Source organism: Pundamilia nyererei, unplaced genomic scaffold (genome assembly GCF_000239375.1).
Source record: "Pundamilia nyererei isolate P.nyererei 1_Seehausen unplaced genomic scaffold, PunNye1.0 scaffold00117, whole genome shotgun sequence".
Lineage (NCBI taxonomy): Eukaryota > Metazoa > Chordata > Actinopteri > Cichliformes > Cichlidae > Pundamilia > Pundamilia nyererei.
Window position 1 is genome coordinate 373650 of NW_005187518.1, and position 23100 is coordinate 396749.

Below are 23100 nucleotides of genomic sequence, written 5' to 3' on the forward strand. Positions count from 1 at the left end.
CCCAAAACCTGGAGGAGTTGCAGAGTCAGTTTGAGCACGCGTGAGGAGCTGATGTTTAAATGTGTGCGTTTAACTTAGAAACCAAGTAAAATGTGAGAACAAAGTGAATGTTGTTAGATTCAGGTGTTCACTTTTTTACATAACAGTTTAACTATTTAGTTGAATTACATGGATTATAGTCTCCAGTCTGTGAAAAACAAAGTACACGCCCCTCAGTCACTAGCTTGCAGGACCACCTTTAGCAGCAATGACTTGAAGTAATTGTTTCCTGTGGGATTTTATCAGAAATTCTAGCACATTCTTCTTTACAGCATTGCTTTAGTCCATTGAGCTTTGCAGGCATTTATTTACACACAGCTCTCTTAAGGTCTCAACATGGCATTTCATTCAGGTTGAGGTCTGGACTTTGGCCGTTCCACTGTGTGCACAGCGTGCGTGGGATCATTGTCTTGTTGTGCGACTCCTTTACGGTCCAAGCTTTAGCTGCTGGACAGTTAAAATACACAAGAGTTCATTGTCAGACTCAGGTGTTGTGCCAGCAAAACAAGCCCATCTCATCACCCCTCCACCACCGTGCGTGACAGCTGGTATGAGGTGTTTGTGCATATCAGCACAAAAGCAACTAATAGCATATCTACTTTGATCTTCTTGGTCCAAATGACTTTGTTCCAGATCGTTTTTGTTTTATTCAGATTAAAATCTGTAAACCTCAGCCATGGTGCATGTTCTTTTTGAGAGGAGAGTCTTTTCGTCACCCCCCCAAACAAGTTATACTTGGTTCAGTCTTTTTATAAATGCAATGTCTTTAGCATTAACATTTAACATGCTACTTGAGGCCTGTGGAGTCTGAGATGTAGCTCTTGGGGTTTTTGTAAATTCCCTGAGGATATATAGTGTTTTTCTACTCTGAGCACTCAAAGTACTTTATACAACTTGCCTTATTCACCCATTCACACCAGCACTTTCTTTCTATGTTTAATTCATTCATGTGTAATATCTTGCCTGAGGATATTTGGCATGCAGTCTGGAGCAGCCAGGGATCGAACCGCTAACCTTCCAATTAGCGGATGATGTTGTAGTCTAAATCTTACTCAAAAACAGGTAATACAGTGTTTTTGTTTGAGTCGTGGGTCGGCTAATGAGCAAAATTATGGGTTGTATTTTTATTGTAGCTGCTTTTCAGTTGATCTGTTATTCACTACAGCAGGTAGCGTCACGTGTTTGATTTGGCAGATTTTTGCGTCAGATGCTTTTCCTGATGCAACCCCAAAGGGGATTTGTGTCTCCTTTGGGGATCTATTGCTTGTTCGGTGAATGTGTAAACACCTACATTATGGAGCCAAACAAAAATCCCATTAAAAGAATTTATATCTAAGATCTAAAGCTGTCACTTTGATCTTCACATATTGGAAGCATGAAACTTTAATATAATAATCCAAAAAGATTTCCCTACTAATTAAAAAATTAAAGAAAACATAGCATCAGATCCATGTCGTGCCATTAAAGACACAAGTGGAGATGTTGGGAACACCGTTTCATTAACAGGAAACAGAAATCAGGGAAGCTGCAGGCAGACAAGCAAGGCTACAGTCAGAAGAGTCAGCTAAATAATTCATATTGATAAAAAGAACATAACTTTACTGCCCTCTGCTGAACACAGGATGGAAAGCAAAAGGATTAGATGATCCACTGTCCTCTTCTTTCATGTGCACTTTCAAACAGCCTCAAAACAAGCATGGCAAGGCGAAAAATAAATAAATAAATGAAATGCTGAGGCATCAGTGCGCTGTCATTAATGAGAGGACCGGTCCAAGTGAGGCGGCCTGTCCACTGCAATAAAAATAACATTGGGCCATTAGGCTTACTTAAGACCTTTGTAATTCCACAGATGGAGGATGTTAATATTTATGCTGCTGACGATGGGCAGCTGGAGACGCTGAGATGAGAGATGTAGGAGAAAGTGTGGTGGGGACGCGTGAGAGGAGAGGCGATGTGAAAAAAGATTGAGGTCAAAGGTGAATGGCGCTCTGGGGGGCAGAATGAAGCCGTAATTGTGCCGAGATAGCCCTGGAGCCTGCTCTGATTGATAAGCAAAATGGGGCTTAAGATAGAGGCCGGAATGGTGGAGGAGGAAGTGCACGTCTGAGTCTGCCAGCCTTGTTTGTCTTTAATGGCAGTGAGCTGTGGTGCTCTTTAAGAATTGCCTCTCATGAATAATGCAGGTTAATTCAGTCATGCTAAGATGTAGGCAGACGTCAGAGGGACCGCTGAGGGTCGAATCACTGATCTGTGAATTCATTCCCCGTCTTTATTTAGACGGTTACTCTTTTTTTTCCTTCGTCATGGTGCAGCTGTTACACAAACCCACGCTTTTTTTTAACCTTCATTAACTCATTAAAAAGATCCCTATAATGTTACTGATGTGCTCTTTTTTCAGTAGCACGTTATACTGCTGCCCACCACTGAGAGTGTAATTACCTTGGAATTACAACTCGGGGTTCAGTATGTTGCTCAGGGATAATTTGGGCATTCAGACTGGAGCAGCCAGGAATCGAAACACCAACCTTCAGATTAGTTGATGCGCTACAGCCGCCCCAACGTGGTAGGTAGGTGAATATAGTTACATGTAAGATACGGTGTTAGTCCTTTTAATACTAAGGAAATGATCAGTGTCAGGCCTAAGCTTGTTCATTTCTGCTTTAGAATACATTTACTTATCTTTACACTCAGAAAAAAATCCTAAGAGAGATCTGGACACTGATGTTTTTGGCAGTGGAACAATTTTCTGCTGGTATTTGATTCTCTTCTGGGTTGTGTCCAGCTACAGTAGACACAATGCATTTGGCACTGGAGCAAAAATAAACTATAGTCCTATCTAGTGCAACAGATAGTGAGAGAACATTGACACATTAGAGAAAGTACAGCCTGCTCAGGGAAGTTCATCCTGTCTCGGCTGCTGCAGATACAGATACGAGTCTACGCAGCGCCGACTGAGCACATCCATCACGCTCTGGTCAGGTTCAAACTCCAAAGAGGACAGAGACAGACAGCTGACAGGCAAGTCTGCAGGAAAGCGTCCACCTGCCCACTGTTGACTTGAGTTTGAAGGCACTACCTGCTCCAATGTCTCCCTTTTATATAGCACTACAGGTCTACGCTACAACACAGCCAACAGTTTTTACCCCTCTTGCCATCACCCAGACAAAGTAGCAGAAATTACAAAAACTATTACTTCTAAGGAAGGAAACCACCATACAAGTCAGTATTACACAGCACATAAGCAGACTTAAGCTTGATTTTGAGTTCTGTGTAAAATCTAAGTCCGAACTTGCTACGTAACCAGAGAGCAATTAGCCAAAGGTTTCTTCCTGTCAAAAGGCAGTTTTTCCTTCCCACTGTCCTACTTCTCTTTTCTCTGGATTATTATAGAGTCTTTACCCTACAACATAAAGCAGGCAACTGTTAATGTGATTTAAGGTTATATAAATAAAACTGAATGGATTTGTATGTATATTATCTTCGGCTATCTCACACACCACAAGATGAAGATAAAATGAGACTACAAAAGAAATTGCTGTATAGTCTTTATTGTAATAGATGTGCAATGACAGAAAGGGAGAAGAAAGCAGGTAAACACGCACAATGACGTTGAGTATTAGGATCACAGACTCCGTAACCTTTAGTCTATTACTGCATCACTCAGCCGAGGAGAAAACGGTCTCCTAATAACAAACAACAGTAACAAACCATTAAAACTAGTACCTACCAATCACTTATTACTCCCATTAATTATTCGAAATAGAGCAAAAAGGAATGAAAAAATCTTAACTACTGTGTTGTTCCACCACCAGGATCTGCTCAAAAATCCTTCTATATAACTTCAAGCTGTGCTTTTACCCACCAATCAAACTTAATGTTAACCCCACCAACCTAAACTTACATCTTCAGTTCCAGTTAAACCAGTTAAACACACCGCACAAACAAAAAAAAAAGAATAAGGAGTATCGTGGTCCCTTCAGTCCAGAAAGGTAAAGAAGAACTTCATTAAACCTGCTTTAAATAGCACATGTCTCATATATACTGTTAATGATTGACCTTCAGTATTGTATTATCTAATAAACGTCAGATTATGGTTTTGTATATCACCCGCAACTTACCAATCATCAAGTAATCAAGCAACCCTTTAATTTACAGTTCACAGCCCTAAACTGCCCCCTAGTGGTGAAATTAGCTACTGCAGGAAGAATAAAGGAGCTTTAATAAAGGTAAACTTCTCTAAGGAACATGCATGCTGCTCAGTGTTGATGTCACCGATGCCATGTCATGATGTCACCGTGGGTCGGCTTAAAGGTTTGGGTCGTTCTCATGGAAACGGTGGATGTGGTCAGCGTACCTGAGACAAACAGCGAAGCACTCGTAAGGGTCAAATAAAACATCGCATTTATCTGCTGCATTATGTGACGAGCTTCTGAGTCCGCTGCAGGAGGCACACTCACTTTTTCGCACAGAAAGCTGAGCAGTCTCTGCCAATGCTCTCGCTCCAAGCGGTCTTATACAGCACCTGAAAATAATCACAGGTGACAGGTGAGTCCTGTTCCTCTGAAGCTGCAGATGTACCTACCGGAGGAGGCCACGCGGTACTGAAAGCAAACCTACCAAGAAGACCAAACAGTGCAGGAACAGAGTGTAGAAGAAAGCAATGGTCCTGGCCATCTTGTTGGAGAGAATCACACGTCCCTGAGAGACGCAAACAACCGGAGAGTGAGATGAGAAGTTCACACGGACACACAGAAGACGCGTCTGATGTTTGATTCAGATTCTTACCAGGCCCAGAGTTGCTTTATCCCAGGGGCTGAGGCTGAGGTATCGGCGCTGACGCTCCTGAAAACACACCGCACAGAACTATGACGACATCTCCCGGCAGCACGTGTGAATATAAAATCTAGAGTTGATTTATTTTATGATAAAACAACTGTTTGTGGAATATTAATCCATGTTCTTCTTCACCTGTTTAGACATCACTCTGCATTTAGTCATTATTTATTATCACTATCTCATAAAACAAAGAAACTCCTCTAAGAAATGACAGCGTTTAACATTTTTATTTGATCTCAAGTGTGTGACTTTCACCCTCTTGCTGAAGGAAGCAAACGGATCCAGTCTTTCCTCGTACTGGGAGGAGTAACGCATCACGGTGTCGTCGCTGCCTCCAGCCTGCAGCAGGGAGGAAACACAAGAGGGAGGGGAGAACGATCCAAATTAAGCATTCATCAGCCACTGAAACACCCAAACTGGGTTTATTTTGTGCCAGCAAACCAAACTGGACATCAGAAAGAATCTCTCAGACATACTCTGCCTGGGTAGCTCTGCAGAAATTTGATTTTCTCATAGAGTTTGATGTTGTCCGCTCTAAGGCTGTCCAGTTCATTCTGCAGGGCCTGCATGGTCTGCTGCATGGAGCGACTCTCCTACAGGCATCAGAGGGAACAAAGGGAAGAGGAATTAGCCCTCCAGGGAAAAAGACACATGAATATACGTGTGCGCGCGCGCACATATGTGTGTGTGACTCACAGCTTCCAGCTCCTGGTTGCGAGAGCGGAACCTCTCCCTTTGGCTGGAGATGATGGAGAGCAGCGAGTCCATCTGGCCCTGAGGAAGCTCAGGCTGGGCGCTCACACCTGAACCTGCAGATAAAGCAGCACTTACATGCCGGGAATCTTTTCCTCTATTTGCATGGCTAACGTTTCAGATCAGACAGAGGCGAGCGAGGTTTATTTGATGCGATAAATAAGATAGACAGCGCTCAACTCACCAGACCCTCAGGTTTTAACTGACACACGAAAGAAAAGCACTCGAACGCCTCTAATCAGGTGAGAATCCAAAAAACAGACAAACCCCCTGCGGAGCATCCTTCAGCACATTTATCTGACTTCAATTAGAGAAGCTGCGCTAAAGACAAACTTCAGTATCAAAGCTGGGTGAATAATTCGGTTTACGAGGCGTGCCAGCGGTAGGCTTAGAAGGGAAAAACATTAAACTAATAATTTGTCATTTTTTGACACGTAGAATAGAAATTTAAGGCAACAGATGAGCCAGTGCCAACAGGCATGTGAATGCAGATTTACCATCAGTGATCTGTAACGACTCTTTTCTTAATTTGGAGTCTTCTTCCCTTTTTCGCCGCTCTGCTCATGGTTTTGAAATGTGATAATTGACTCCAATAACACTGAACATTGAATATTATCTCTCCATCCTTTGCTTTATCTGTGCGTTAATGAAAGCAGAGGTAACATTAGCATTAAAATGTGTTTGAAAAATAAATGTAAGGTGTCATAAAAAGGCGAAAGTGCCTGCTGGCTGCGAAATATGCAAACAGGAAACATTAAGTGTTGTTGTTTTGTTTTTTTTCGGGTGGCTGTAATTTTTATGCACTTCCACATCTCGTCTACCGTGAGCTGCGTTTTCAGGCAGAAAGCTGTTGAGAGGCGGCTCATTCACACGCATGAAAAATGTGCGCAGCTTTCTATTTGACTTTTAAGGACTCAACTATACATTTATGTGACGTTGTGAAATATAAGTGTTTTGTAGCGTGCATGTCAGCCGCCTTCTACTACAGCTTATTACAGTTTTATTACACAGGTGTTATGAGGATTATGAAAAGCTCCTTGGCTGCAAATAACCCTGGAAATATACAAATTACATTATTAGACCACCATCCACTGTAAGGTTTATGCCACTGCTGCCTTATATTAACTGTACTGTAATGACCAAAATCTTGTTTTATGTTTCATGTTTTTTTTATGGTTAATCAAAATAATATTTTTAATGCTAAAACAGGTTTTTTTTCCTCCATAAATTTAATTTTATTTCCAATCATTTCAATTTTCAAATTAGTTTTACAAAAAAGATGAAAAAACAAACAAACAGTAAACCACATATTATCATTATTATTATCATAATTTAATTTAGATGCAGTCATTTATTTGCTTATTTCTCAGAAAAGTCCTATTTGGGTATAAAACCATGAATTCAGTCTGTTGTTTGCCAAATAAGTCATCTCATTTTTAGTTTCTGACCATTTCTACAATCTCTATATTTATTGGGGGTTTTAATGGTCTAATAAATGTGGTTTTTTGATTTTATGGTAAATGGTAAAGTTGTTTCACAGTGACTCTTTATTTTGAGCATTTCTGCACAAAACATTTGCAATTTTTTTTTTATTGCAAATTAATATTTTTTTTAGTTTTTTTTAATCCTTTGTCCTTTCCAACGATTTCTAAACAGTTTGATATTGTCACCACACTGATCATAAATTAAACTGCGGGGCCACTTTATGGCTAAAGGTGACGTTTCGTTTTGGGATGACATGTGAGGACTCCAAATAACAAACACATCATGATCAAACATCATCAACTTTCCATTTCATCCCGGCGACCTACCGATAAAGGTCGCAGAGGCCTCTTTGATCGGCTCGGGGATGTTGCCCATGTTGCTGACCTCTGACCCGTCTGCATCGGGGCGCGGCAGGGAGGACATGGCTTGGACGGTGCTCAGGTCGTGCTCCAGCTTCAGGATCAGCTCCTTCTGCTCGGCGCTGGTACGCACCGCGGCTGCAAACTCCACCTGCAGCTCAGAGTAACGTCCTGAAGACAGACAACAACTTTAAGACCATCTCTGATTCAAAAAACTTCCCAACTGTAGACTTAAAAAAAAAAATTTATAATAAAACATAACCCAACATAACTCACCTGTAGCTGCTGATAAAAGGCAGAAGCAGTCCAAAACATCTGTGAAAGCCCTTTTCTTTGTTTCTAACAAGCTCAACTGATCTCTTTCTCTGAGAATACTTCTTTTACAGAGTGAACGCGGAACAGAAAAACAGCCACAGCACACTTTTAGTATTTGTATAAAAGAGATTTACTTCAATTATCACACCTAGGGTGCATGTGAATAATAATGATGATGAATCAAATGTCAATCATAACAAATACATTGTGAACATTTCATACAGTGATATTGCTTTTCAATGTTGTAGAAGGGACTGTTTTACAGTGCTGAGAACAAACAACATGATACGTTTAGTAAATAGAAAGATAAAGAAACAATGATACATGAGGAAAAACAAACCAAAGGGAGGGAGACCGTGAAGGAGTTAAAAAGCATCTCAGGAGTGACGGAAGTGCGGAGAGGGACGGGGAAGGAGAGAGGGGGGAGGAAACATCTTGACCATCCCTTTACAGTCATGCATCCTTTTGTACTACAACACACACGTACGCGCACGCACACACTCATTAAAAAAATAAGCATTGGGAGAAAGTGATGAGAATTATTACTTTCACGTTGTTGATGACATGTTGGGGGGAGGGAAAAAAAAAATCAAGAACAATACTCTGAACTTGCTAAAGCCTCAACAAGCATCTTAAAGCTTTCCAAAAGGGGAGGGAAGAGGTTAGGGTGGGGGTAGATGGGGAGGAGGTTGGGGGTGGGTGGGTGAAGATCTCCCCAGGTCATTTTGGTTGTCAGACTACACTGTGGTTTAAGCTATGGGTGAACTGAAGCGACGACACTAGCAATGTACAGGGGTAAAAAAAAAAAATGCAACATTTTAAAAAGTCAGCGACCTTTTTCCAACAGAAGAGGATAACTAACGTCACTATTTGGCTTTTTGCTTCCTCTTTTTTTTTTTTTTTTTTTGTTTGTTTAAATCTTAAGTCTTGTACTGAATGAAATGTTTTTTATCCCGGAGCCGATCTCCGAGGCTTAAGCGTGAAAGACGACGGGGAAATGATTTTAAGACTTAAAACGATAACAAAAGCCATGTGAGTAAAGTTAAAAGGGGGTTAAGGGAGGGGGGGAGGGTTTAAAACATGAGTGTATTGTGCTGTATTATGTGTGTATGTATTACTGAGTGTGCTATGCATACAGCACCGCTGATTCAGAAAGTGTTTCCTTACAAAAACCCACTTCATAAGATATATTTTAAAAGTATTACAAAAAACATCTGAGGTCTCTCTCTCTCTCTCTCTCTTATTTTTTTTCTTCTTTTTTTCTCCTGAATATGGTGACCAGTGCTGCTGTTCGGGCTTCCATTACAACTAAAAACATGTCAAATGAACAACCACTACTTCAACAGATCATACAGTAAAGCTTTACGACTTCAGAAAACATGATATGATATACAGCATCTGTTACACCTTTACAATGTTATTCAACAGTGTATAGAATCATCTGATTTAAATTTGTAGAAAAATATCTGTGGATCATGGAAAAGTCCTGAATCGTCCCTTCTCTCCTCCTGCCTTCAAAACAAAAGCATACCGTGACAATAGTGAATCAATAGCTACTCCATCGACCGTATTTACACGTCTCTCTCTTTTTTTTCTCCTCCAAATAACCATCAGAATTGGCACGTGTCATTATCAATACCTGTAGTGCCGTTTATCAATGTCACAGCAAACCTGACACAAACAGAAAAATACAAAAAATGCCCTATGAATAAATTCAGTGTTATTACAGTGTATGCCATTTCTGCATGCTTCCTCCTTCATTCAATGCTCTGGCCTTTTTCGCTGCTAGTCAGTTTATATACAACGTAAGTAATGCATTGTGGGGGAAAAATAAACAAACAAACAAACAAATTAGTTTGTAAATAAAACCCTCTCCGGAGAGCTGATGGAAGTCGAGTTTAAAGTACCGTGAGAAACAAATTTCAGGTCAGGACGCGAGATGCATCGCTAACGAATCGGGGGGAATCCTCTACATCTAATGACATCACTAGTTTGGTGCCCTGCTTGGCAGTTAAAGGCACAAATCTGATGATCTCACACGGTTCGGGTGAGCGGATGGATCAGGCTATTACAAAAAAAAAAGAAAATAATTACTGATGGGTTAAGTGCTCATACTTTACAGTAGCTATTCATCACCATAAAACAAACACACTGTGGCTGTCCAGTCCAAGCGGTCCCAACAGAAGGCAGTATCACTATTCAGCGCGCAGCAGGGGACAGATGTCTCACATCAGTCGACGGCAGGGAGAGCCGACGTTTGGGCGATTACTTTTTAACAACTAACAGACGCTTTGGAAAGTCCGATTTAAACTTTTGACGGGCTGCCGCCTTATCTCGAGTATACGCTGAGGGGAAAGTGGGAGGCTATAAAAAAAACGTTGGGATTTGTGAATAGAAAACAACACGTTTGATACTCATGATATCTACACCTGCACAGGACGACGGCCCGCCTGTCACACAGTCATCTGTAGTTTGAAATAAGGGTTGGCTGGACAGAAACTCAGTTTAATCACATAGAAAACATGGGTACGGCTATCTTATGATTCTTTTTTGTTGTTGTTTTTAGTGTTACAATGTGGATAAGCATCTGTGCTTGGTTTACAACCACTTTTTTTTTTTTTTTTTTTTTTTTTTTAAAGGCATACACTTCCCAGGATCCCGGGATCGTACTCTTGTTGTAGTGTTTACAGACCCTGTCCTGGTAAGTCTTACAAAGATCCTAATAAGTGCTTCGTTACTAACTGCAATAGAAATTCTGCATAATCATAGGCTGGCTATCTCTGCTCGATCTGGCGTAGCACACCTGCTAGCTGGTACACTTCTCTAATCTCAATTTGGCAGATATGACCTCTTTCAAGTTAACATGCGTTCGTATGTTTAGGTAATTTCACTTGACCTATTTGACAAAGTGTATAATTTGGACCAGTTAATTAAGTTAATGTGATTAATGAGTGGGCAAGGTCTACATCTAAAGAAAGCTGCGTGCCCTGCCGAGCAGTAGTGTTGGGCTTGCCCAGGAAAAGAAAAAAAAGGACAAAAAAAACAAACAAACAAACAAACAAATATTATTGGAGGATAGAAAACAGGAAAACAGATATGCTATCATATATTCACTGATCTTGATATGTCCTTTGATTCTCTAGCTAGCAGTTTCTTTTTGTGTGTGTGTGTGAGCATAACAGTTGTGGTAAGAGCTTTTTATGCTTACGGGAGCATGAACTGTAGCAAAACACATCTTTCAAAAGCTATTGAAATGACACTAAACTTTAGGATTCATGAATATACAAACAAATGAGAACTAGTACATCTTTGTAAATATTAACCAATACTGCCGGCAGTCTATACGTCTAATAAAAATGTTACTTGCCCTCAGGAACAGTATAATCCCTTAAAAAATAGACAACTCAAATGATAAGACATTAAATGAAAAATACAGCACCTATAAATAAGCGGAATAAAAACCAAACTATAAATGCAAAATAGCAATAAAACCAAGCTACAGTAAATCATAGTATTACACTACTTTGTGAGAAGATTAATGTAATGGTAACGCATCAAACAGCTTAAAGAAGGGTGTCAGTTGTGCACTAGTAGTGTGTGCAAGATACGAAATATGACCCCACTCATCGGAAACACTGAACACTCGAGTCTCACGCACGCTTTGTGCACACGCATGTATTGACTACAGGCGTGCGTGCACATGCATCCACGCAAACTCTCACGCACGCACACAAACACACAAACAAAGGGGAGGCAGTGGGCTGACAGGCACTGAGGGCTTGTGTGGGACAGGGAGGAGGTGATATGCCTTATAATTTGTAGTGTATACAGTAGAATTCAATGCAAAAAAGACTTACATCCCTGGATACAGGAGAGACTGGAGGAGAGTGGTAACTACTCACACCAGGGTTGGGGCGAATTCACCAGCAGAAGTTTCTGCACGCTGCAATTCATTTGCTTAAAAAAAAAAAAAAATACCCATTTTCCATCAAGAATTTCATTATTGACAAATCGATCGATCGATCGGTCCAATTCTGAGTGAACTGACCTCAACCCTGACTTACATGCAGGCAAATAACAAATGCACACAGACACACACGTACACACACTCTTCCTGATTTGGCCTATAAAAAGATGTGTGTTTGTGAACAGAGAAAATTTTGTCGGTGGTGCGGACATACACGCACACACGCGCACACACACACAAACACACCCACCCAGCAGGTCCAGTGCTGGGCAAAGTTGTGACGTGCACAACCAAAAACAACGAGAGACACGTATAGTATCACCATGTCAGACAGCTACAGTACTACGTGAATTCATTGTATGTCAACAATGCAACATTATTCCATTCTAAGGTTGTTGTTTCTTTCTTTCTTTTTTTAAACAGTAACTTGTTATTCTTGTCTTTTCTGTTCTTATTTTGTACTAATTAAAAATGTTTCCTAAAATTCCCTATTTTTGTACTCTTTAGAGTCAATAGACTGTGCAATCTCTTATTGGCAACCAAATTGCAATATTTAAAAACAAAACAAAGAAAAAACAGATCATCCTTCATCCTAAAAAGAAGGGTTTAAGGAGGCAAAAAGAGGGGTCCTTCTTTCCTTCCTTCCTCTTCAGATGAGTGTGTGTATTTTGTGAGGAATTACACATCCTTCTGGCCATCACATGGCTGTCAGCAGGATAGGATATGGGACACAACAGGTCAAAGTTCATCGTTCTTACACCAGTAACCATGGCAGCTCAGCCAGCAGGCCTTCAACTACCCTCTTAAGAGTGTAGGAGTGAGATTAAAAAAATGAAAACATGCTGCCATTGAGAAGAGACTACACATACACACCATTTCTTTTTTTCTCTCTTTTTTCTGGGTGTGTATACACTCTCGCACACACACACACAGGTGCACACTGACACAACCCCTAACATACAAACACACGCACACACACGCAGTGAGTGAAAAAGGCAAAGGGTTTGTAACAGTCACTCTACAGTGTGAAAAATGAGGCATCTCACTGAGTGAGGGGAGGTTTGTGGACACTTGGGAGGTGAGAAGAAGAGCGGAAAAAAATCTCCTTTAAGAAAGTGAGAGTTCTTGTAAGAGAGTTCCTGTCTCTATCTATCATCTATCAGTGTCTATCACTGTGACAGCTGCTGTGTCAGGCCTTGCCTGTGTTACTGAGTCCAGGTTTCAACCCCAGCTGTGGGTCAGACCCCAGCTCAGGACTAACCAGTCTGGTGCACCAGTGGCTGGTGATAGGGGGAGGTACAGCAGGGCCAGAGGCCAGCAGGACGGCTAAGTGCTTTTCTCAGTACAAAAACAAAACGCAGTTTTTAAAAACAAAAACAAACAAAGAAAACCAGGAGAAACAATTAAGTTCTCTTATTTTGTTCTTCTACGTATTCAGTAAATCTTCTTTTTAAGGGTTTTGCCAACCACTCTTTGTTTCTTTCCTCTTTTTGGAAAGCTTCTACGTAATAAAAATGGCTGCTGAGCTTGACTTTGGCTGTGTCCACTCTCCAACTGGAACAAAGCAGGAGGGGTCCAAGGTTAGAGGTCGTGAGGTTATGAGACGAGAAGGATGAAGGATGATCAGGGGGAGCTAGAACTCCCACTCTGAGGGATCCTCTTTGCTGGCAGCCTTCTCCAGCCTGTGGATGATGTTATTGAGATTGGCTGCTTTCTTCTTGCGCAGATTGTTGTCCCTGGGGTTCCTGGCAGGGCCAGAGGCTGGGATGTTAGTACTAGAGGCAGAGCTACTGGAGGATGCCTCTGTGAGGCTGAAAAGCCCCAGTCCACCCTGTCCACCGCTGGAGCCCGGCCCGGCCAAGCCTGTGGCGGTGCAGTCTAACTGGGCAGGGGAATTATTAGAGCCCCCTGCCTCAGACTCAGCCTCCATGTCGTGGTCTTTGCATGCTCCTCTGTGATCCTCCAAGCCAATGCCCAGAGATTGGCGTGTCTCCACTGTGCCCTCAGATTCCGTCCCATCGCAGCTGTCCCCTTCTCCTGATTTGGACCCACGGAGGGAAGGCGATCCCGCTTCGCTGCCAGGCCCTACCCCTCCAGCTGCCTGGATCTCCTCTATGAAGAGCTCTCGCCGAATACGTGACCTAAGAGGGAAACATGAGTTCAGTCACGCTAATTAAATCCTGAAATTCAATTTGTGGAATACAATACACTCTACTAATGTCAAAATGTTTTCGATGAACAGGGAACAGCTTACGCATTTGGACTAACAGTGCAACAAAAACACAATGTGATCTGGCAGAGTCGTACACAAAGATTTAGACAATTCATTTATCTGCAGATAAAGTCAAGACGAACCCACTAATGTATTTCAATAAAACAAGGAATTTGAACAGAGGTACTATTCACAAAGACGTGAGATCCTTATCGTGTTAACTTCAGGCAAACTATATTTAATCCATCAGAGAGCAGCTAATAAATGCAGAACAACAGAAAGAATTTAGCAGGAGTCCATCTTTTTTTCTCCTAAATGCTGACCTGTAGTTATGGAACCAGTTGATAACAGTACTGGTCTTTAGGTTGAGCTGGGAGGCCAGCTCCTCAATGGTTTTGGGGGAGGGATAGGGCTTCTGCTGATAAGCCTTTTTCAGAGCCTCCTTCTCCTCAGGGCCCAGCACCACCCTGGGCTTCTTCAGCTGCTGCTGCCCTGGGCTCTGGGAGCCCTGCATGTACTCTGACCCCACCAAGCCTCCATCCACAGAATGGCCATCACTCAAGGAGCTCAGCCGCCTCTTCATGTATGCTGGATGGGAAAGAGGGAGAAATGGGTCATCCAGTGAATACATTAATAAATCTACAAATGAATGGGGAGTTTCAATGATAAAGCTGGCAACACCAGTAAAAACCACAGATGCAAACTACAGTGCATAACAGAGACATTTCAATACAAGTGAAGGATTACATTTAAAATGCATAAATAGCTGTACCACATGACATTTAAGCAGTTATATAAAATGTGCTGCATTAACATATAAAGAGAGCAGAGCAGCAGAGAGGTGGGACTTCAGCTGGAACATAAACAGGTAAAAGATTTGTCAGCAAGGTTTGCCATTCAATAAGAAAACACTGATTGCCTTTGAATTTCCGCTGTTAATGTGTAATCGTGTTTCCATCAAAAGCCCTGAGGCAGGAGATGGAGTCTCTCTTCTCGGCAATAACCCCTATTACTGAGCTCTGAATCAGCTGCAGTTGAGCCAAGCTCAATGCAGATTAGCAAGATGATGACAAAGACTTGGAGTAATAAAGCTGCTCCGTTTTCATACAACGTAACAGGTCTGACAACTAATGCCGCCAGCCTCCCAATCAGCCACTAGGTGGTGCTCTCGTCTTTCTCACCAGTTGTAACAATGAATGCATCTCTTCCATTTTACAGCAAACAAGCAGCACCGTTCACTCGGGGCGCCAGCAACTGAAAATGAACAGCTCATGGCAGCTTCGTATGAGGTTGACATTTTCCCAACCCCAATACATGCTGCCAGATACATTAGTGTTGCAGGGAAAAGCCCCTCAGAGCAAGGTTAGAGCGCTCTCAAAGTTGTGCGCCGCCTCGCAGGCTTGCACCACAAGGGTGAGAGGTCAAATGTGGTAACTTTGGACTAGGTCCATGTCTTTCCTCTGGGCTCTGCTGGTAGCCAGAACTATTGCCCATTGCTATTTGGATGCATTACTCTTGGTCAATAATCTAACATGAAGCTGAATGTAGTGCAACCCCACCAGTCCAACCCCCGACCACACAGGCGTAAGGTCAGTTGTGTTTTTCGCCCTTGTGCGTAGTTTGTGATATCAGCAGGGTAAGCTAATCCTGGAAGGCTGTGCCCACTGGCAGGTTCAAATATCCATACCCTGTTTGCTTCAAGTGGGCAGTGCGGGGTCACTGTGAGGCAGCGAGGGAGGAGGGGGAGGGTTATGAAGCAGGCCTATTGGGGGTTTTTGATTCCTAAACGTATCCTCCTGACAGAAAAGAGTGCAGGATGATGGAGTGGGCAATGGGCTAATAAATGATAAAAATACGAGCTTATAGACACTGATGATTATTATGTTGATGACGATGATGAAGAGTAGTGCTGATGACTGTGAGTAAGCAGGCCCCCGGCAGTCGCCTAGCTGTCACATTGAATACAGTACGTGATGTCTGCAGTCCTGATTGGTACTGACATCACACCAAGATGACTGTGATCTGCACAACATGCTCTGCTGTCCTGCACAAAGGATATTGTGTGCAGATGTGCATGTGTAATTCAAAGGCTGCTGCTTGTGTGTGGTTTTTTTGCTTTGTTTTTTTGTGAGCATATTTCTCAAATAAATGCATGCTTAAGCACAAAACATGAAAGGTTTTCTGAGCCTTTCAATTATTATTTCTGACAGCATGCTGTGCTGTATATAGAGTATGCATCTATTTCTACTCATTGAGCTTTTTGTTACACACACACACACCTTTCTTCTCCAGGCGTTTCATGTCCATAAGTTTCTCCACGCTGTGTGGGTCCTGGAGCCAGAGCTGCATGCGGACAAAGGGCTCCCTGCCCTTCAGGCTCAGCTTGTGCCAGGGTTTAGGCCTGGCCAGCAGGTCTGAGACAGAACCCTGAGTCAGACCCAGGATAGTCTCCCCAAACAGACGCTGACCTGGTTTGGAGAAAGAAAATGAAACCAGTTAAACTACACAGAAAAGTACAACACCACAATTAAGCATAAGAGCAAAAAACAAACAGAAAAAAGGTCTTACCCAGGTTATTATCGGTTAGCACCTCCTTAACCTTCTTGGTGATGGCATAGGTATCAAGCTCAGGAGACATTGCAACCATCTCCTGGATGCTCAGACCCGAGTGACCTGGTAGAGGCAGCGGGGTGCCCGGCTGAGACTCCCCACCTGAAGGATCCTCAGACAGAGGTTTGAGACTGGAGGACTGTGACGCAAGTGGGTCCCCAGTGAGACCATTGACAGATTCTTCAGCTGAACTGAGGGGGGACTCTGGAGCGGGGCTGCAGCTTGCTGATGTCTTGGGAGTACCCTCTGCTCGAGCACGACACAGAATGAGAAAGTTCGCACAGGTTAGGCGACGTGTAACTATGCGAGGCGACACTAGTTTCATCTCCTCTCTCTGCTGGGTTCAGGAGGGACTTCAGTCAAATTACATCGACTAATTTAACTCCTGTTGAACAAACAGCAAAGGTGCTTAAGTTTTCAGTTTGAAGCCTTTTTGGCTTCCTCCTCCTATTCCTTCATCTCCCTGTCTCTGTCTGTGTAGTGCCGCTGTGCAGCTCAGCAGGCTGGAAGAGAGCAGTCATGAGGAGCTGTCAGTGTACATTAGCTGCTGTTTACACCCCCAGAGAGAAAAAGAGACACACACGTGCATGTACGCACACGCACACATGCGCGCAGACACACACATGCAGAGCTGCCATCTGGCGCTGCAACACTAACTTGTCTATGACATGACAAACCAGCAGCTTGCTGGCTGACACTGCCACAGCACTGGGGATGTGGGGGGAGGAGGGGGATAGTGGGAGGAGAAGTGAGCAGGAGGGGGGAGACGGTGGGTGGGATGGAAGCAAGAAGGACGAGGGGGATGAGGAGGAGGGCGGGTGGGGTGAGTGACAGAGTGACAGTAACAACTAGCCACTAGCTCTAATCAGGCTTTCAGAGTAGCGTTCCAGCATAATATATGGTGTGTGTCGGTGTGTGTATTTGCATGTGATTTGTTTACCTTGGTTCTGAGTTTGCTGGATGTGTGCGTTTTGCCCCTGGTCTCCGTTGAGCCAAGGCTGCATGCGGAGGTACGCCTCTCTGCTCCTCTGGTTCAACTTGTTCCACGGTTTGTGTCGAGACAGACTGTCGGTCAGTATACCCTAAACCCCGCGGAGGGAGAAGACTTCAGACGTGCAACCAATGGACAGTCAAAGCAAAGCCATGAAACTCTGGAACTGCCCCTAAACCTCACCTCTTTAGAGTCCTCCTGGTTGTGGTTCTCTTCTCCTATCTGGCTGGACATGGTCCTTCGCGGATCCGTCTGCATGTTGCTCCACCACTGCTCTCTCCAGTAACCTGCTCCTCCGGCACTTCCGGAGCGGGACAGTCCCTCTGAGCCCCGACCCATCCTGAGAGCTCCATCAGCAGACATATCGACCCCCGAAGAGCTGCGGCCCTCTCTCTTCACGCTGGAGCTAAAGTCCAGAATTGGAGACGGGGATGAGGGCGAGGACAAGAGGGAGCTGGGAGGTTTCTTGAGGGAAAGGGCCAGGGGGTTGTAAGGGGGAAGCGGGGCGGTAAGAGATGAGCTCAGGATGTCCCTCTGTGATAGTGACACTGATGACGAAGAGGAAGATGATGCTTTAAGGATGGGCTCCAGTGCGGCCTGTTGGGCTTCCATCTCCCTGCGAGCTTGTTCTAGGATGGAGCGGATGGCTTCGTCTGATCCGCTCCCCCCTCCACTTCCTATTCCACCTCCCCCTTTCAGTCCTGCATAGGACGGCTGAGCATGAGACAAGTCTACAGAGAGGAGAAAAACGGCCTTCATTACAGACACAGCCATCATGGGCACCTTAAATGCCCCGGAGAAGACGGGGGGAAAAAATTAAATAAATAACTCCAACTTACCAGCTTTCTGCACCTGCAGCTCTCTTTTGGCCTGCTCCAGTATGGACTTGATAGCTTCATCAGAACCTGCCTCTGGGGTGCGCACACGAGCGGTGATGTTACCTGGAAAGAGAGGATGAGGGAATGGGAGGAGACGGAATACCTCGTCAGATTAAAACGCTGGGAATACTAACAGAACAGATAAAGAGGAGACGCTGATGGAAGAATTACACCATAGCACAGCACAAAGAACAACATTCCCACCACTGAGCTTCAAGGCAACTACACTGGAGGGATTGTCATAATTTCTCAGGTCCCTTTAGAGCTTGCACATGCACACGTGCTGCAGGGTTCGTATAGTAAATACTCCCCGCAGAATAACAACTACCAATAAAATCCCTAAATACACATGCTGGCTTTTCCTTTGACGCAAGTCACTGAAACTGTGCGGTTACCTTCAAGGCACATTTATATCTGTATGCCTGCCCGCAATTAATATATGGCGACATAGGCACACACAACACAGAAACATCCCAACACAAACATGCCACACAGACAGAACGTGCTAGAATCTCCGTGTGTGAAGGGGACAGACCTGTGTGTGAAGCTGTATCGGAGTGGGTTCTCCGCTTCGGAGCGTCCTGAAACACTCGGCTAAGCTGGGGCTGGCCTGAGCCCTCTGTTAAAAACAATATACCACACACTATGTTACAGCACTTGTGTGTTTTTTTCCTTTTACAGCTAGACTAAATGGTGCCTTACAATGCTCTGCAAACATAATAAGTGTCTGTTCCTTCCAATGCACATTATATAGTACCATAAATGCATTGATCTTAACCATCTGTGGCCCAAGTAGGATTCCAACTTCTACCTCCAACAGTAATAATAAAGCCACCACAGAGACGGCCTAGTGGCAGCTATCAAACATGGGAATACCAACATGGACCATCTATGACTCGCTGGCAAATTGTGTTATATTTTTTATGTACCTCTGAGACCAACTTCAATCAGCAATGTCTTGATGCGTTAAGAAAGGCAAGCCCAGGCTAATCGAATCTACCCGTAGTTAACAGTACCCCTGCCTTTCTCCTAGTTCCCACCGATCAATACTATTGATGTGTGAAAGGTTTCTGTATTGACCACGATAGCTAGGAGAGGCTCTTGGGATCAGTGCGTGACTAGGAGCTCATTCAAAAAACACAGGTGGGGCACAGAATGGGAGTTAGGAAAGAGAAAGAAAAATAAAAAAAGCTAGTCCATATTGACAAGCTAATCAGTTGCTCTGTGCAGGGCTTTACACACATACACACAACATGCAAGACACACACACTCCCCCACGCACAGACAACAATACAGGAACGCAGACTCACCTCTCTGCCGTCCCTGGATGCTGCGCAGAGCGAGGATGTTCTGCTCATCGGCGAGGAACTGCCTCATCTTGTGGAACGGCTCCTTCCCCCTGATGGTTAGCTTGTTCCACGGCTTTGGTCTGGCCAAGATCTCGCTGACTGATCCCTGGGACAGTCCCAGCACATAATGACCAAACACACGCTGACCAATGTTGTGCTTGATCAGCTGCTCTTTCACTTGCCGAGCAATCTCCGCTGTGTCCATGTCCTCCCCGTCCAAAACACTTCCTGTATTAGCATCAGAGTGGCTTGGTGATGGGGAGGGGGCGCTGCCAGCTGTACTGCTCCCGTTAACAGGAGCCATGTCAGGGCTGGCTGGAGGTGGCTGGGGGCTGCTGGCTGCCAGAGGGATGGCAGCAGACCCTGAGCCAGGGGTGGAGGTAGGGATGGAGCTGAGGGTTGGCGTGAAGGGGGTGAACAGTAGAGCCCCACTGGGGATTCCAGAGGACTCCTGCAAGGCTTTTGAGTAGAAGGTCTGGAGCAGCTGCCGCTGAATCAAGGAGTTCAAAGCCATCTTACCACCCACCAGAGGGAAGACGGGGGAGTAGAAGTCCTGTCCAATGCCCGTAGGAGCGAAAGGGAGCGTTTCACTGCTGTTGCTGCTGCTGCTGGTGGTGGTGGTGGCAGTGTTGAGAGGGTCCGTGTGAGTGCGAGACAGGGGGCGCTGTGAGGAGGACGGAAGAGAGGGAGGGGGAGGAGGGGGTGAGGAAGAGGGGTCGCTTGGCGCGGTCTCCTCCTTCGCTGTGGACTCTTCTGTCCCTTTTCGCCCGGCTGACCCTACAAGAAAGGTCAGACACACCATGCATTATGGGGGGAGTCAACAAAAAAGGGGTTCCAAAACGAGAGAGAAAAAATAAAATAACAAACGTTGAAAGTTGTCTTAATCAAGTCTTTTTCAAATTAGTGAACTCTGTTTTCCTTTTTTGCCAACCCCCCCAGGCAAGTGCCCATGCATTTGTGATTTCAACCTTTCTTGTAAGCCACAGCCTGGAGGGAAAAAAAAAGGACAAACAAAACAATTGACACTGTGCCACTTAGGCAGATTAGCTTGGCCCAGGGCTCAGTCTCTTTTTCCCTCTCTCTCTGCTGCAGGCAAAGCAGAAGTAACTGGACAGAGCAAGATGATGTCCTTAGATAGCCAATACACCAAGTCCTCTTCCATGCTGCTGCAGTGTGTCCTTACACACCGATTTATTCCATTGTAGGTGTAGTAACATCGTTTTTAGTCCAGAAAAATACATCCAGGTGAAAAAACATAAATAAATAAAAAAAACTTCTGAAATTAGTTTGGCTTAACAGAAAAAAGACGCATGTCACCAAAAGACAGACTGCACAGCTCTGCTGACTCAAAACAAAGGCCCTCGGCTGCTTGTCTCCTAGAGAGTTCTACTGAATACATTTTTCTATTCACCAGAACAAATACAGACAAAAAATATATTTTCTCAGTCTTGTAACTACTAGAACCCATCTTGATAATAATCGCTGGGAGAAATATTATTCTAATGCATAACCATTGAGACTTAACATGATTGAGTAAGACAGTAAGCTCCTCTCACTGTGAATGTTAATCAATTCAAAGCTATTCAGCTATTCATGCCTAAAGCCATGACATTTCAAACCCATAAACACTGTTGCAGAGGGCAAGAGTCCTAATGTCGGGGGCATTGCACGTTGTCCTCGTTCTTGTGTAATGCGGCTCCGTTACCGTTCAGGTTGACCTCCTGCTGGGGTATTTACAAAACACCAAAGATGCCTTTTCCTCCCTTCCATGAAGAGCGGGACTACACCAGCAACATTTCCAAACCATGAGAAAGTTTTGCATGACTTTTGCATTATTTTTTTTTTCGACCAATGAACCTGTACATGTGGGCTGCTGTGGTGCAAATAATTCCGCAAACATTACGAGTTAAGTATTCTCAGAGAAAGACCATCTATATGCACACAAGATTGTATGCACTTCCCTGATGACTTGAACTGCAGCTAAAGCCTCATAATCTCCCTTGACCTTCTCTCTTTTTTTTGTTTTGTGAAAGCAGTTTGTCCGGTGTCGATGAACCCGGTCCTTACAGCAACATAAGACTTACCGCTCAGCTCGGTGTTGGCGATGCGCAAAGCGGCGCTCTCCGATTGAAGACTTCGGTTCCTCTCCAGTAACAGAACCTCCAGGGGTTTGGATGAGTCCTGGCAGAAAGGAGATCAGGAACAGAGGGGGAAATTAAAAGCTTTTGACACAGCTTTTCTCCAGCCTCTCCTCTCAGATGGTCATGTTTACTGATCTAGTTGTGCAATTTTTGCTTTGTCAATAACTTAGTGGCTGCAACCTCAAGTCTACAGTCTGCTGCTTAGTCTTACCTGCACAGAGTCGGATGATCCAAACTCCATAGCCTTGAGGATACTGAGAAAAGAGGGAGGAAAAAAAGCAAGCATGAGAAAACCGCCAAATATACACAAACACACAGGATGCTAACTTTTCTATGTCTTTCTTTTTAATGACAAAGAGCGAGACTGACGATACAAAACTACAAACACAAAGGCTTCGCCTACGTAAGGGCACCCAATTGAGTTACCCACATTAAATGAAGAGACACATCTTCTGTTTACTGCACGTGTCTAAAGACATCAGACTCGTGCAATAAACAGATCTGTACAGGACACACAAATGCCTGTGTTCACTCCTCACCTCAACTCCTTCTTCACCTCCTCATAGTCAGCTTGCTTCTGCAGCTTCTCCTCCAGCTCCTACACATTGCAAAGATTCAACAGAGACAATTAAAACAATAATACAAATCAACACTTGGATCTCAGTAGATCCTGCGTTTCTATTATTTACTTAACTCTACACAACGAAGGGTGTAAACTGGTGAATAGGGTTAAGCAAACGGGAAAAAGACAAGCTACGTAAGTTTTACTATTATAAATGAAAAGTTAAAGTGGCTTCCAACCAAAATCAGATGTTTGTTGTGTTGGTACCTTCAGAACTTCGGATTTGCTGCTAAGCTGCTGTTCCAGCTGTGAGATCTGGGAGCTGGTGGTCTCTCGGAGTTTGGTCAGGCTGGCCTGCAGTCTCTGCACATCTTCCACCAGCTGGGCAGTCTCTCTCTCTTTAGCCCTGAGCTCCGCCTCCAGATTTGAATGGGACGCCACCTCTTCCGACTGTTCCTAAAGTGCAAAAAGTTAGGCAGTTTAATTGAGTAAGTCTCCAGCCACATTTAGTCTCAAGTTCTATCAAATGAATAATTTCATCAGTGGATGTTTTGTGTCAAACAAAGCTGATCAATATTGATTATCTTGTCAAAAGGCTTACTT

The 23100-nt window shown here is 43.9% G+C and overlaps 1 protein-coding gene across 3 annotated transcripts in view; it reads right to left on the reverse strand.

Moving 5' to 3' along the window:
* Window positions 1-3571: 3571 nt before the first annotated feature.
* Window positions 3572-23100, reverse strand: part of cux1b (cut-like homeobox 1b) — a 62224-nt gene continuing 42695 nt past the window's right edge. The window contains exons 11-23 of one of the 3 annotated variants that reach the window (XM_005742090.2): window positions 22765-22953; window positions 22475-22533; window positions 22147-22189; window positions 21879-21975; window positions 19756-20571; window positions 18981-19064; window positions 18407-18508; window positions 17751-18298; window positions 17517-17658; window positions 16535-16822; window positions 16246-16434; window positions 14290-14554; window positions 12699-13895 (exon numbers count right to left, since the gene is read on the reverse strand). In XM_005742090.2, the coding sequence (XP_005742147.1) occupies window positions 13388-13895; window positions 14290-14554; window positions 16246-16434; window positions 16535-16822; window positions 17517-17658; window positions 17751-18298; window positions 18407-18508; window positions 18981-19064; window positions 19756-20571; window positions 21879-21975; window positions 22147-22189; window positions 22475-22533; window positions 22765-22953 (3330 nt within the window). In that variant the 3' untranslated portion in view covers window positions 12699-13387. Of the gene's footprint in view, window positions 4394-4496; window positions 4562-4656; window positions 4738-4824; window positions 4882-5130; window positions 5215-5351; window positions 5469-5571; window positions 5685-7439; window positions 7644-12698; window positions 13896-14289; window positions 14555-16245; window positions 16435-16534; window positions 16823-17516; window positions 17659-17750; window positions 18299-18406; window positions 18509-18980; window positions 19065-19755; window positions 20572-21878; window positions 21976-22146; window positions 22190-22474; window positions 22534-22764; window positions 22954-23100 lie in introns of those variants that run through there. The other 2 variants (XM_005742092.2, XM_005742091.2) reach the window with 2 other exon arrangements.